This window comes from Vipera berus, assembly GCF_964194415.1.
Source record: "Vipera berus genome assembly, chromosome: 1".
In the NCBI taxonomy this organism is placed as follows: domain Eukaryota; kingdom Metazoa; phylum Chordata; class Lepidosauria; order Squamata; family Viperidae; genus Vipera; species Vipera berus.
Genome location: NC_138202.1, coordinates 320,731,248 through 320,743,848, shown reverse-complemented (window position 1 = coordinate 320,743,848; position 12,601 = coordinate 320,731,248). Strand labels below are relative to the sequence as shown.

Here is a 12,601-nt window from a genome sequence, read left to right as displayed (position 1 = left end):
CCAGTTTGTACAAACAAATCCCTGAGCTGATCAAATGCTCAGAGGCACTTTGTTCAATAGGGCAATATCCTCCTTCCTAGCCACAATTTTACATTTGATTACAATTGGTAGTTAGTACCAATGAGATAATTGGCAATAAGTAATGAGCCTCTCCTATTTTATGACTGTGCCAATTGGTTAATGTACCCTATATTATGCAAGTAGCATATATAATTTTTAAGAAAGACTCTAAAATGAAAAGCACTAACAAAACTATGGACTCAGTGAGATAATGACCTACAAGCAGTGGTGAGATTCAGCCAGTTCACACCAGTTCGGCAGAACCGGTAGCTAATTTTTTGTTGCCCAGGCCCAGAATGGACTTGAAGTGGCATCCACACAGAGAATGGGTTGTTCACATATTTGAATCCCACCACTGCCTACAAGTAATTATTTTGTCATATACTTGCTTTTCTTTTTGAATAATATATACTGCATTCCCTCCGATCTTTAGTACAAATTTTTCTTAATGAAAATATATGTTATAATTCTGCTATTATTCATAGAACTATAATTTAGGGAGGAATGAACATATAGAAAGGGATGTAGCTAAATACCTTATTTGTAAAAGGCAGCCTACTAAAATTTGAATTTCTGTCAATCCCAGTAAGGATGTTATCTCTCCCCTCCTCCCCCAAATTTCGTCTAGAGAGAACCAAGCCATTTATTTCTGTTGCTTGTTTTTTCTGTTTCCACCCAAAAGATTAATTAGGTTTTTTTGTTTGTATCTATATTCTGTTCTTAAGCTCCATCTGCTCCCCCTTTGAATGTCACAATCTCTGTCAATGAATCCAGTTCTTCAGTAATAATCAAGTGGATTAAGCCTCCTGCTTCACAGATGAATGGCAAACTTCAGAGCTACAGGATCTCTCATGTATGGCAAACATCAGAACGATCTGTACGTATGAATTAATATTGATTAACTAGTCAACACTGGCTGTCCCAAAGAAAGGTCTTTTTTTTAACTTGGACAACCATCAGCCTTTTAGGTGGCATAGAAATACCATGTTATGAATACAAGCTGCTTTATCAAGAATCACAACATATCCATTTAATTATGCCTTCTATCCTGTCATTAGCTACAGCTTTTCAAAATCTGAAGCAAAGATCTTTTTCCTTCCTCTACCCTTGATCTTAGCCAAAAATCCAAGAAGCAATCAGATGTGGATCACTTTACATGAGCTTTCTTATTTTTTGTGTCTCATGCTGTATGATATAAAAGAAAGCGATCAATCAGAAATTGTGTCAAGAACATAAACTACCTTCTTTTTGATTCTCTCTTAGGTCCTCTTTCAACACAGAGCAAGATACCTTGAAAAGAACAGTTAGCTCTTATATAGGGTAACCAGACTTCCCACAAAAGAAGGACATGACATTTTTTTTGTTCTTTTATCTCTATCCAGCAGGCATAGCCTGAAAATCAAATAATGTTCAGCTTCTTGAGTATCTCTTCCTGAGCAGTTTTTCTCCATGGTGCAGTGTTTCCCTAAGAAGTCCTAATTGCAAGTTAAGAACCACAGCTCTGTTATTTTAATTACAGTTATTCCTTGGGTTACAATGGCAATTGGGACTGGAATTGGCTGTCGCTAAGGGATGGGGGTTGTAAAACACAACACTGTGACTGCATTCTTTAGCGACAGCAATCCCAGCAGTTCTGGTTGCGATGATAACCCCGGGACACCTGGGTCATTAAGCAGGAAGAGATAGGAGTTCCAGGTAAAGAGCATGGGGAGGGTACACAGGTGTCACAGGCAGGCGCTAGGAAGTGCAGGCAGCCAGTGGAGTCCACAGGTGGGTCGGCAAGGGCTAGTGGGAGGTGGGGGATGCTGGGAAGCCTGAGAAAGCCGACTGGGAGTTTGTAGTCTGTAGTGGGTCTCCTTGGGAGAAAATGTCTTGAGAGTGATTACAGAAGTGACTTGAAAATTTCCCTCCCAGCTTCCCTATTGAGTTTGCTTGTGGGAAGCTGGCAGGCAAAATTGCAAATGGCAATCAGGTGGCCAGATCATGGACATGAAACTGTGGGGTTACTGCAACAGCTGCAACTTTGTGTATCAGTCGTAGCTCCCCCTCATTCAGTACCCTCATAATTTTGAATGGTTGCTGAACAAGTAACCCAAGGACTAGCTATAATTGATTAGTACCATCCAGAAGGCTTGCCTGCTGCCACAAATTGACAAGATTTTAATCTATCATATGCTGAATGCCTCTTAATTGATGTAGCTGCAGATTCCTACAATCGAAAAATCAGTCTTACTGATGCTGGAAAAAGTAATTTCATATACATGCTGGCCTAAGTACCCCCCCCCCCCAGTTTTCACTGTAGTTCTTTGAATTAAATGAGTCATACAAGTTCCCCCTACCTGGTTTATGGACTCTTATTTCCTGAAGCAAATTCCTCAGCTGTACAGGTAGTCCTAGATTTACAACCACAATTGGGACTGGAACTTCCATCACTAAGCAATGTAGTCATTAAGTGAGTTATCACAATGTCATGCCCAATTTCACGAACTTTTTTGCTGTGGTCATTAAGCAAATCACCATAGTCATTAAGTGAATTCAGCTTCCCTTATTGACCATGCTTTTCATAAACAGCCTGGGAAGATTATAAATCATGATGTATGACCCGAGAAACTGCAACCGTCGTAAATATATGCTGGATGTCCAGTTCCTGAATCACTATCACATGACCATAGGAATGCTGTGATGGTTGTAAGTGCGAGGACTGGTCATAAGTCACTTTTTTCAGTGCTGTCATAACTTTGAATTACAGTCATAAATCAAGGAATTTATATATATATATATATATATATATATATATATATATATATATATATATATATATATATATATATATATATATATATATATATATATATATATATATATATATGCCATCATAAAGGATGTCATGGTGGCTAACTTCTCTCTTATTTTATTTATGTAATCCTTGTTTTACAGAGAATTGTTTAGCACTACCGCAGTCACTTTCAGATTAGTGCTGACCTCTCCTTTAACTGTGTAAACAGAAATGAATCCCTTTGCCATTGTGATTGTGATCACAAGATTATAGTCCTATGTTGCATCTAAGCTTCATCATGCCCCAACTCACCTCTTAATAGGTATTATAGATAAATTCTGCAAAAATGAATTTCTTCCTCTAGTAATCCAGCTGGCCTATTCTGTTTAGGCTGTAGCTTCCAAGCTATCTTCAGAGGCAGCCCCATCTATATCATAGTGCAGTAATCCAAACACAGGATGATAAGGGTGTAAGTCACTGTTCACTTTCAGATGTGTTTTGGCTTTCTGCTTTTCAAAACCTGTTATTAAGCCAGTTGAACCTGAAGTGTTGTGTAGCTGGGAATCTTCCTCCAAAGATTAGTGTGGCCACCCTCAGTATTGTGCTAAATGTGCTAAATACAACAGAGAAACAACAGCTATGTTACAGAAATGAGGTTTTCTGGGTAAGCAGGAAAAACAAGCTGACACTTTTTAAAATATCCATTTCTCTACCCCAGATGATTTTATTTACCTTAAAGTTACTTTTCTAATCCAAAATTGTAGCACAGAAGATAAATTGTACGTTCATTAACATGATTTGAATATCTGCTCAGAGATTATCACACTGAGCTATTTAAATATGGTTGATTTTCCATAAAAGATTATTTATGTTTGTTTTCTTTAAAACTTTAGCTTTCTGTTCCCTTTTTAAGTAGTTCGTTTTTAGGATTTAGAAATCACAGCACAAAGATACTGAAAACAGCACAGTAGTGTTATGGTCTTCTGACTAGTACAGAGTAAAGACGCTAACTCAGCAACTTATATTACTGATGGTAAGCTAAAGGTTACTTCCTGATCCTCAGAACAAGATATAAATCTGTGTATCTAGCTTTCCCAATAAAATATGCAATGTCTAAATGTTTTCATATATGGATTTATCTTTTAATATAGTTCATTCCCAAATCCTTTTTTTGTCTGACTAAAGGTTAGACATTAACTGACAATATGGTCAAACTGGACTGGCAACAAACTGATTTGGATGCTAGTGACAATTTAGTCTTCTCCATGACATTTAAATAAAAGTTTAGGGAATTCTGGGCAAACTGTGTCACATGTTCCCTGTTTGAAGAGGCTGCCCCATTCTCCAGTTGATAGGGCTCAGCCAGACGCATCCAATGCACAGAATCGAATATTTTTGTCAAAAAAAAAAGATGAAAACAAGCATTACACTGTTGTAACACTCATTTTGTCCTTTGCCTCTCCCTTGACCCCTTTTGCGGACACTTCTGTGCTCAGCTTCCTCTCCAATGTAATAAAGTTATCTCTGCTCTTTGTTTTTCATCCTTATGTAAGAACGTTAAGTCGGTGTAGGTGAAACAGTTATAACAGTTATTTGCCTTTCCAAAGGTTTAGTTGGCTTTTAAGAAGAGGAAGAATGTATTAGGCAGAAAATTCTTTTAGATAAGATAGAGATGTTTGCATTGTACATTTGTATATATACTGCTAATCTTAACATTGTTAAGAGATTGGAAATGGGACATAACAGAATAGCAAGAGTTGGAAGAGACCTTGGAGGTCCTCTGATCCAACCCCCTGCTCCAGCAGGAAACCCTATACCATTTCAGACAAATGGTTGTCCAATCTCTTCTTTAAAATCTCCAGTGATCGAGCAGCCACAACTTCTGGAGCAAATCATTCCACTGATTAATTGTTCTAACTCTCAAGAAATTTCTCCTTCGTTGTAAGGTTGGTTCTCTCCTTGGTTAGTTTCCATCCATTGCTTCTTGTCCTACTTTCATGTGCTTTGGAGAATAGGTTGACTCCCTCTTCTTTGTGGCAGCCCCTGAGATCCTGGTACACTGTTATCATGCCACCCCTAGTCCTTCTTTTCATTAAACTAGACATACCCAATTCCAGAAACCATGTTTTAGCCTATAGTTCACTATTCATCTTTGTTGCTTTTCTCTGTACTCTTTCTAGAGTCCCAACCTCTTTTTTATATCATTGCAACCAAAACTGGATGCAGTAGTCCAAATGTAGTCTTACCAAGGCGTTATAAAGTGGTATTAACACTTCACGTGTATGTTTTAGCCTCCAATCCCCTATTGTCCAGTCCTCTACTCTTATGCCAAATGTTTCACTTTTCCAGCTATCTTTTCTTGTTCTAAAGCTAGTACTGTGTTTGTATTTGGATCAAGTCTTTTCACAACTAATATTAATTAATCCCAATTAATGCTAAAACAAATTCACATCCTTATAAGAGAGTCTAATGTGATTTGCTTAGTTTTATTTCAGCATGATATGTGACTCTAACCATTCTAAATTATATTACCCTATATGGCTCTGTATGTGCAAACAGTCCATCATGACTTGTTAAGTAAGCTATGGTTTAAATGAAGGGTGATCATTTGTGTGGCTGGTCACAAAACACCCACTTATCAGAAGACAAAGTGATGAAGTTGCCCCCCCAGTTGTCTTAGTCCCTCAGCAGCCTCTATCTACTACCTAAGTTGTCTTGGCGATGCACAAGTTAATTTGGAACAAGAGCTTCAGATCTAGCACCTCTTTAATATGGTTTAAAGCAGCCCAGCTTTTCTCAGCCTTCAATGTGAAACTGGAAAAAAAGCTGCTGCTTTAAGAAGTCAGTACTTAGGACTGTTAAAATGGCCACACCTTATTTCAGACTACTGTTGTGAAAGAACCCATGTACATTCTGAAGCACTTCCTCCAAATAATCTTTAAAGCATATACAATTCTTTCAGTTTCCCATTGTCTTCTGGATAGATAGATACAGTTCCAAACAGAGTTCTGAGCTGCAACCATTATTTCTAAGAAAGAAACCAATCCCCCCAAAATTACATAATGGTTTACAGTGATGTGTGAAGCCAGTCACAGAATAAAGGTCTTTACTGTACTATAACCACAGTGGGATTTAGGTAAAATGAAAAAAAATTCATGCAGTGCTTTTTTTGTAAAAGAAAAAGGTGCTGGAACTCACACATGTCATACAACCCGCCTTTCCTACTCTACAAGGTTCCATCCAAAAAAGATGCCGGAACTCCGTTCTGAGCGTTCTATGAGAAAAAAAAGCCCTGTTTTCATGTATAAAAAAAAATTGCCCAGAGTCAATTTACAGGGGAGAGGGCAGCATAAAAATTTAATAAATAAAAATATTGGTCCAAAAAGATCTATATTGCATGATACTTTATTTTGCACTCATACAAAGGGGTATATCTTACTGAACATAGCAGAAATTAATTTTGAATAAACATCCAACATAAAAGGATATTTTATCACTATATTTTATGAAGTTATTCTGGATTCAATTATTTAAGTTGACATAACCTAATTACTCCCATTTTGTTATACTTTTCCTGATAATGCCAGTTTCTCCTTTTGTACAGTTTTTTTTACTTACCGGTATTCTCCTTTGTGAAATAGCTCTGACTAATTATGTTGTTATGTCTGGTAACCCTTAATGGACTTTTGCTGACCAGGTCTAAATGACAGGGCATTAAGGATCTGTTCAAAGATAAGGGAAGAGATATGTATGAAGAGATTGTTTGTGACATTTTACAAGAAGGATGTTAAAATTGTTTAGACTTGTGGTAAAGGGGAAGTCATTTCTTTATGTGTATATATATATGTGTGTGTGTGTGTGTGTGTGTGTGTATATATATATATATATATACATATACGTATACATTTAAAGGTAAAGGTTCCCCCACACATGCATGCTAGTCGTTTCCAACTCTAGGGGCTAGTGCTCATCTCCATTTCAAAGCCGAAGACCCAGCGCTTGTCCGAGGACGTCTCCGTGGTCATGTGGTCGGCATGACTAGACGCCAAAGGCGCACAGAACGCTGTTACCTTCCCACCGTAGTAGTCCCTATTTTTCTACCTGCATTTTTTACGTGCTTTCGAACTGCTAGGTTGGCAGAAGCTGGGACGAGTAACAGGCACTCACTCTGTTATGCAGCACTCGGGATTCGACCCGCCAGACTGCCAACCATTTGATCGACAAGCTCAGCGTCCTAACCCACTGAGCCACTGCATCCCTAATACATACATACATATATATATATATATAAATTTTAAATTGCTAACAAAGAATTAAGGGAGACTGATATGCATTTCAAACTTATTAGTTTTCATCAGTCAGCCATACCCTTCTGAGATTCGAACCTGGGCTGATTGCACATTAGGCAGTTGTTTTCGCCTCTAAGCCACAGGATCTCTCTCGCTTTGTTAGCTGAGAAGCAAGGGGAGATATATGTCAAATGCTTGTTAACTATTTTTAGATTACCTTGCTAGGCCCCAAACATGGGACAAATCTTTATTTCCTGTGTCAGCCTAACCTGAAGGCCATCGACAGGCAGTAGTCACACCGGTGACAGCTCATATTTGTATAAATTTTAAATTGCTAACAAAGAATTAAGGGAGACTGATATGCATTTCAAACTTATTAGTTTTCATCAGTCAGCCATACCCTTCTGAGATTTGAACCTGGGCTGATTGCACATTAGGCAGTTGTTTTCACCTCTAAGCCACAGGATCTCTCTCGCTTTGTTAGCTGAGAAGCAAGGGGAGATATATGTCAAATGCTTGTTAACTATTTTTAGATTACCTTGCTAGGCCCCAAACATGGGACAAATCTTTATTTCCTGTGTCAGCCTAACCTGAAGGCCATCGACAGGCAGTAGTCACACCGGTGACAGCTCATATTTGTGTAAATTTTAAATTGCTAACAAAGAATTAAGGGAGACTGATATGCATTTCAAACTTATTAGTTTTCATCAGTCAGCCATACCCTTCTGAGAGTGCAACCTGGGCTGATTGCACATTAGGCAGTTGTTTTCGCCTCTAAGCCACAGGATCTCTCTCGCTTTGTTAGCTGAGAAGCAAGGGGAGATATATGTCAAATGCTTGTTAACTATTTTTAGATTACCTTGCTAGGCCCCAAACATGGGACAAATCTTTATTTCCTGTGTCAGCCTAACCTGAAGGCCATCGACAGGCAGTAGTCACACCGGTGACAGCTCATATTTGTGTAAATTTTAAATTGCTAACAAAGAATTAAGGGAGACTGATATGCATTTCAAACTTATTAGTTTTCATCAGTCAGCCATACCCTTCTGAGAGTGCAACCTGGGCTGATTGCACATTAGGCAGTTGTTTTCGCCTCTAAGCCACAGGATCTCTCTCGCTTTGTTAGCTGAGAAGCAAGGGGAGATATATGTCAAATGCTTGTTAACTATTTTTAGATTACCTTGCTAGGCCCCAAACATGGGACAAATCTTTATTTCCTGTGTCAGCCTAACCTGAAGGCCATCGACAGGCAGTAGTCACACCGGTGACAGCTCATATTTGTGTAAATTTTAAATTGCTAACAAAGAATTAAGGGAGACTGATATGCATTTCAAACTTATTAGTTTTCATCAGTCAGCCATACCCTTCTGAGAGTGCAACCTGGGCTGATTGCACATTAGGCAGTTGTTTTCGCCTCTAAGCCACAGGATCTCTCTCGCTTTGTTAGCCGAGAAGCAAGGGGAGATATATGTCAAATGCTTGTTAACTATTTTTAGATTACCTTGCTAGGCCCCAAACATGGGACAAATCTTTATTTCCTGTGTCAGCCTAACCTGAAGGCCATCGACAGGCAGTAGTCACACCGGTGACAGCTCATATTTGTGTAAATTTTAAATTGCTAACAAAGAATTAAGGGAGACTGATATGCATTTCAAACTTATTAGTTTTCATCAGTCAGCCATACCCTTCTGAGAGTGCAACCTGGGCTGATTGCACATTAGGCAGTTGTTTTCGCCTCTAAGCCACAGGATCTCTCTCGCTTTGTTAGCTGAGAAGCAAGGGGAGATATATGTCAAATGCTTGTTAACTATTTTTAGATTACCTTGCTAGGCCCCAAACATGGGACAAATCTTTATTTCCTGTGTCAGCCTAACCTGAAGGCCATCGACAGGCAGTAGTCACACCGGTGACAGCTCATATTTGTGTAAATTTTAAATTGCTAACAAAGAATTAAGGGAGACTGATATGCATTTCAAACTTATTAGTTTTCATCAGTCAGCCATACCCTTCTGAGAGTGCAACCTGGGCTGATTGCACATTAGGCAGTTGTTTTCGCCTCTAAGCCACAGGATCTCTCTCGCTTTGTTAGCTGAGAAGCAAGGGGAGATATATGTCAAATGCTTGTTAACTATTTTTAGATTACCTTGCTAGGCCCCAAACATGGGACAAATCTTTATTTCCTGTGTCAGCCTAACCTGAAGGCCATCGACAGGCAGTAGTCACACCGGTGACAGCTCATATTTGTGTAAATTTTAAATTGCTAACAAAGAATTAAGGGAGACTGATATGCATTTCAAACTTATTAGTTTTCATCAGTCAGCCATACCCTTCTGAGAGTGCAACCTGGGCTGATTGCACATTAGGCAGTTGTTTTCGCCTCTAAGCCACAGGATCTCTCTCGCTTTGTTAGCTGAGAAGCAAGGGGAGATATATGTCAAATGCTTGTTAACTATTTTTAGATTACCTTGCTAGGCCCCAAACATGGGACAAATCTTTATTTCCTGTGTCAGCCTAACCTGAAGGCCATCGACAGGCAGTAGTCACACCGGTGACAGCTCATATTTGTGTAAATTTTAAATTGCTAACAAAGAATTAAGGGAGACTGATATGCATTTCAAACTTATTAGTTTTCATCAGTCAGCCATACCCTTCTGAGAGTGCAACCTGGGCTGATTGCACATTAGGCAGTTGTTTTCGCCTCTAAGCCACAGGATCTCTCTCGCTTTGTTAGCTGAGAAGCAAGGGGAGATATATGTCAAATGCTTGTTAACTATTTTTAGATTACCTTGCTAGGCCCCAAACATGGGACAAATCTTTATTTCCTGTGTCAGCCTAACCTGAAGGCCATCGACAGGCAGTAGTCACACCGGTGACAGCTCATATTTGTGTAAATTTTAAATTGCTAACAAAGAATTAAGGGAGACTGATATGCATTTCAAACTTATTAGTTTTCATCAGTCAGCCATACCCTTCTGAGAGTGCAACCTGGGCTGATTGCACATTAGGCAGTTGTTTTCGCCTCTAAGCCACAGGATCTCTCTCGCTTTGTTAGCTGAGAAGCAAGGGGAGATATATGTCAAATGCTTGTTAACTATTTTTAGATTACCTTGCTAGGCCCCAAACATGGGACAAATCTTTATTTCCTGTGTCAGCCTAACCTGAAGGCCATCGACAGGCAGTAGTCACACCGGTGACAGCTCATATTTGTGTAAATTTTAAATTGCTAACAAAGAATTAAGGGAGACTGATATGCATTTCAAACTTATTAGTTTTCATCAGTCAGCCATACCCTTCTGAGATTCGAACCTGGGCTGATTGCACATTAGGCAGTTGTTTTCGCCTCTAAGCCACAGGATCTCTCTCGCTTTGTTAGCTGAGAAGCAAGGGGAGATATATGTCAAATGCTTGTTAACTATTTTTAGATTACCTTGCTAGGCCCCAAACATGGGACAAATCTTTATTTCCTGTGTCAGCCTAACCTGAAGGCCATCGACAGGCAGTAGTCACACCGGTGACAGCTCATATTTGTGTAAATTTTAAATTGCTAACAAAGAATTAAGGGAGACTGATATGCATTTCAAACTTATTAGTTTTCATCAGTCAGCCATACCCTTCTGAGAGTGCAACCTGGGCTGATTGCACATTAGGCAGTTGTTTTCGCCTCTAAGCCACAGGATCTCTCTCGCTTTGTTAGCTGAGAAGCAAGGGGAGATATATGTCAAATGCTTGTTAACTATTTTTAGATTACCTTGCTAGGCCCCAAACATGGGACAAATCTTTATTTCCTGTGTCAGCCTAACCTGAAGGCCATCGACAGGCAGTAGTCACACCGGTGACAGCTCATATTTGTGTAAATTTTAAATTGCTAACAAAGAATTAAGGGAGACTGATATGCATTTCAAACTTATTAGTTTTCATCAGTCAGCCATACCCTTCTGAGAGTGCAACCTGGGCTGATTGCACATTAGGCAGTTGTTTTCGCCTCTAAGCCACAGGATCTCTCTCGCTTTGTTAGCTGAGAAGCAAGGGGAGATATATGTCAAATGCTTGTTAACTATTTTTAGATTACCTTGCTAGGCCCCAAACATGGGACAAATCTTTATTTCCTGTGTCAGCCTAACCTGAAGGCCATCGACAGGCAGTAGTCACACCGGTGACAGCTCATATTTGTGTAAATTTTAAATTGCTAACAAAGAATTAAGGGAGACTGATATGCATTTCAAACTTATTAGTTTTCATCAGTCAGCCATACCCTTCTGAGAGTGCAACCTGGGCTGATTGCACATTAGGCAGTTGTTTTCGCCTCTAAGCCACAGGATCTCTCTCGCTTTGTTAGCTGAGAAGCAAGGGGAGATATATGTCAAATGCTTGTTAACTATTTTTAGATTACCTTGCTAGGCCCCAAACATGGGACAAATCTTTATTTCCTGTGTCAGCCTAACCTGAAGGCCATCGACAGGCAGTAGTCACACCGGTGACAGCTCATATTTGTGTAAATTTTAAATTGCTAACAAAGAATTAAGGGAGACTGATATGCATTTCAAACTTATTAGTTTTCATCAGTCAGCCATACCCTTCTGAGAGTGCAACCTGGGCTGATTGCACATTAGGCAGTTGTTTTCGCCTCTAAGCCACAGGATCTCTCTCGCTTTGTTAGCTGAGAAGCAAGGGGAGATATATGTCAAATGCTTGTTAACTATTTTTAGATTACCTTGCTAGGCCCCAAACATGGGACAAATCTTTATTTCCTGTGTCAGCCTAACCTGAAGGCCATCGACAGGCAGTAGTCACACCGGTGACAGCTCATATTTGTGTAAATTTTAAATTGCTAACAAAGAATTAAGGGAGACTGATATGCATTTCAAACTTATTAGTTTTCATCAGTCAGCCATACCCTTCTGAGATTCGAACCTGGGCTGATTGCACATTAGGCAGTTGTTTTCGCCTCTAAGCCACAGGATCTCTCTCGCTTTGTTAGCTGAGAAGCAAGGGGAGATATATGTCAAATGCTTGTTAACTATTTTTAGATTACCTTGCTAGGCCCCAAACATGGGACAAATCTTTATTTCCTGTGTCAGCCTAACCTGAAGGCCATCGACAGGCAGTAGTCACACCGGTGACAGCTCATATTTGTGTAAATTTTAAATTGCTAACAAAGAATTAAGGGAGACTGATATGCATTTCAAACTTATTAGTTTTCATCAGTCAGCCATACCCTTCTGAGAGTGCAACCTGGGCTGATTGCACATTAGGCAGTTGTTTTCGCCTCTAAGCCACAGGATCTCTCTCGCTTTGTTAGCTGAGAAGCAAGGGGAGATATATGTCAAATGCTTGTTAACTATTTTTAGATTACCTTGCTAGGCCCCAAACATGGGACAAATCTTTATTTCCTGTGTCAGCCTAACCTGAAGGCCATCGACAGGCAGTAGTCACACCGGTGACAGCTCATATTTGTGTAAATTTTAAATTGCTAACA

The 12,601-nt window shown here is 39.4% G+C and overlaps 1 protein-coding gene across 2 annotated transcripts in view; it reads left to right on the top strand.

Annotated features, from left to right (window-relative positions):
• The window catches only part of MERTK (MER proto-oncogene, tyrosine kinase), a 95,993-nt gene that overhangs the window by 42,876 nt on the left and 40,516 nt on the right, over window positions 1-12,601 (top strand). For both annotated transcript variants that reach the window (XM_081313096.1, XM_081313095.1), the window contains exon 8: window positions 786-937. In XM_081313096.1, the coding sequence (XP_081169222.1) occupies window positions 786-937 (152 nt within the window). The remainder of the gene's footprint in view (window positions 1-785; window positions 938-12,601) is intronic.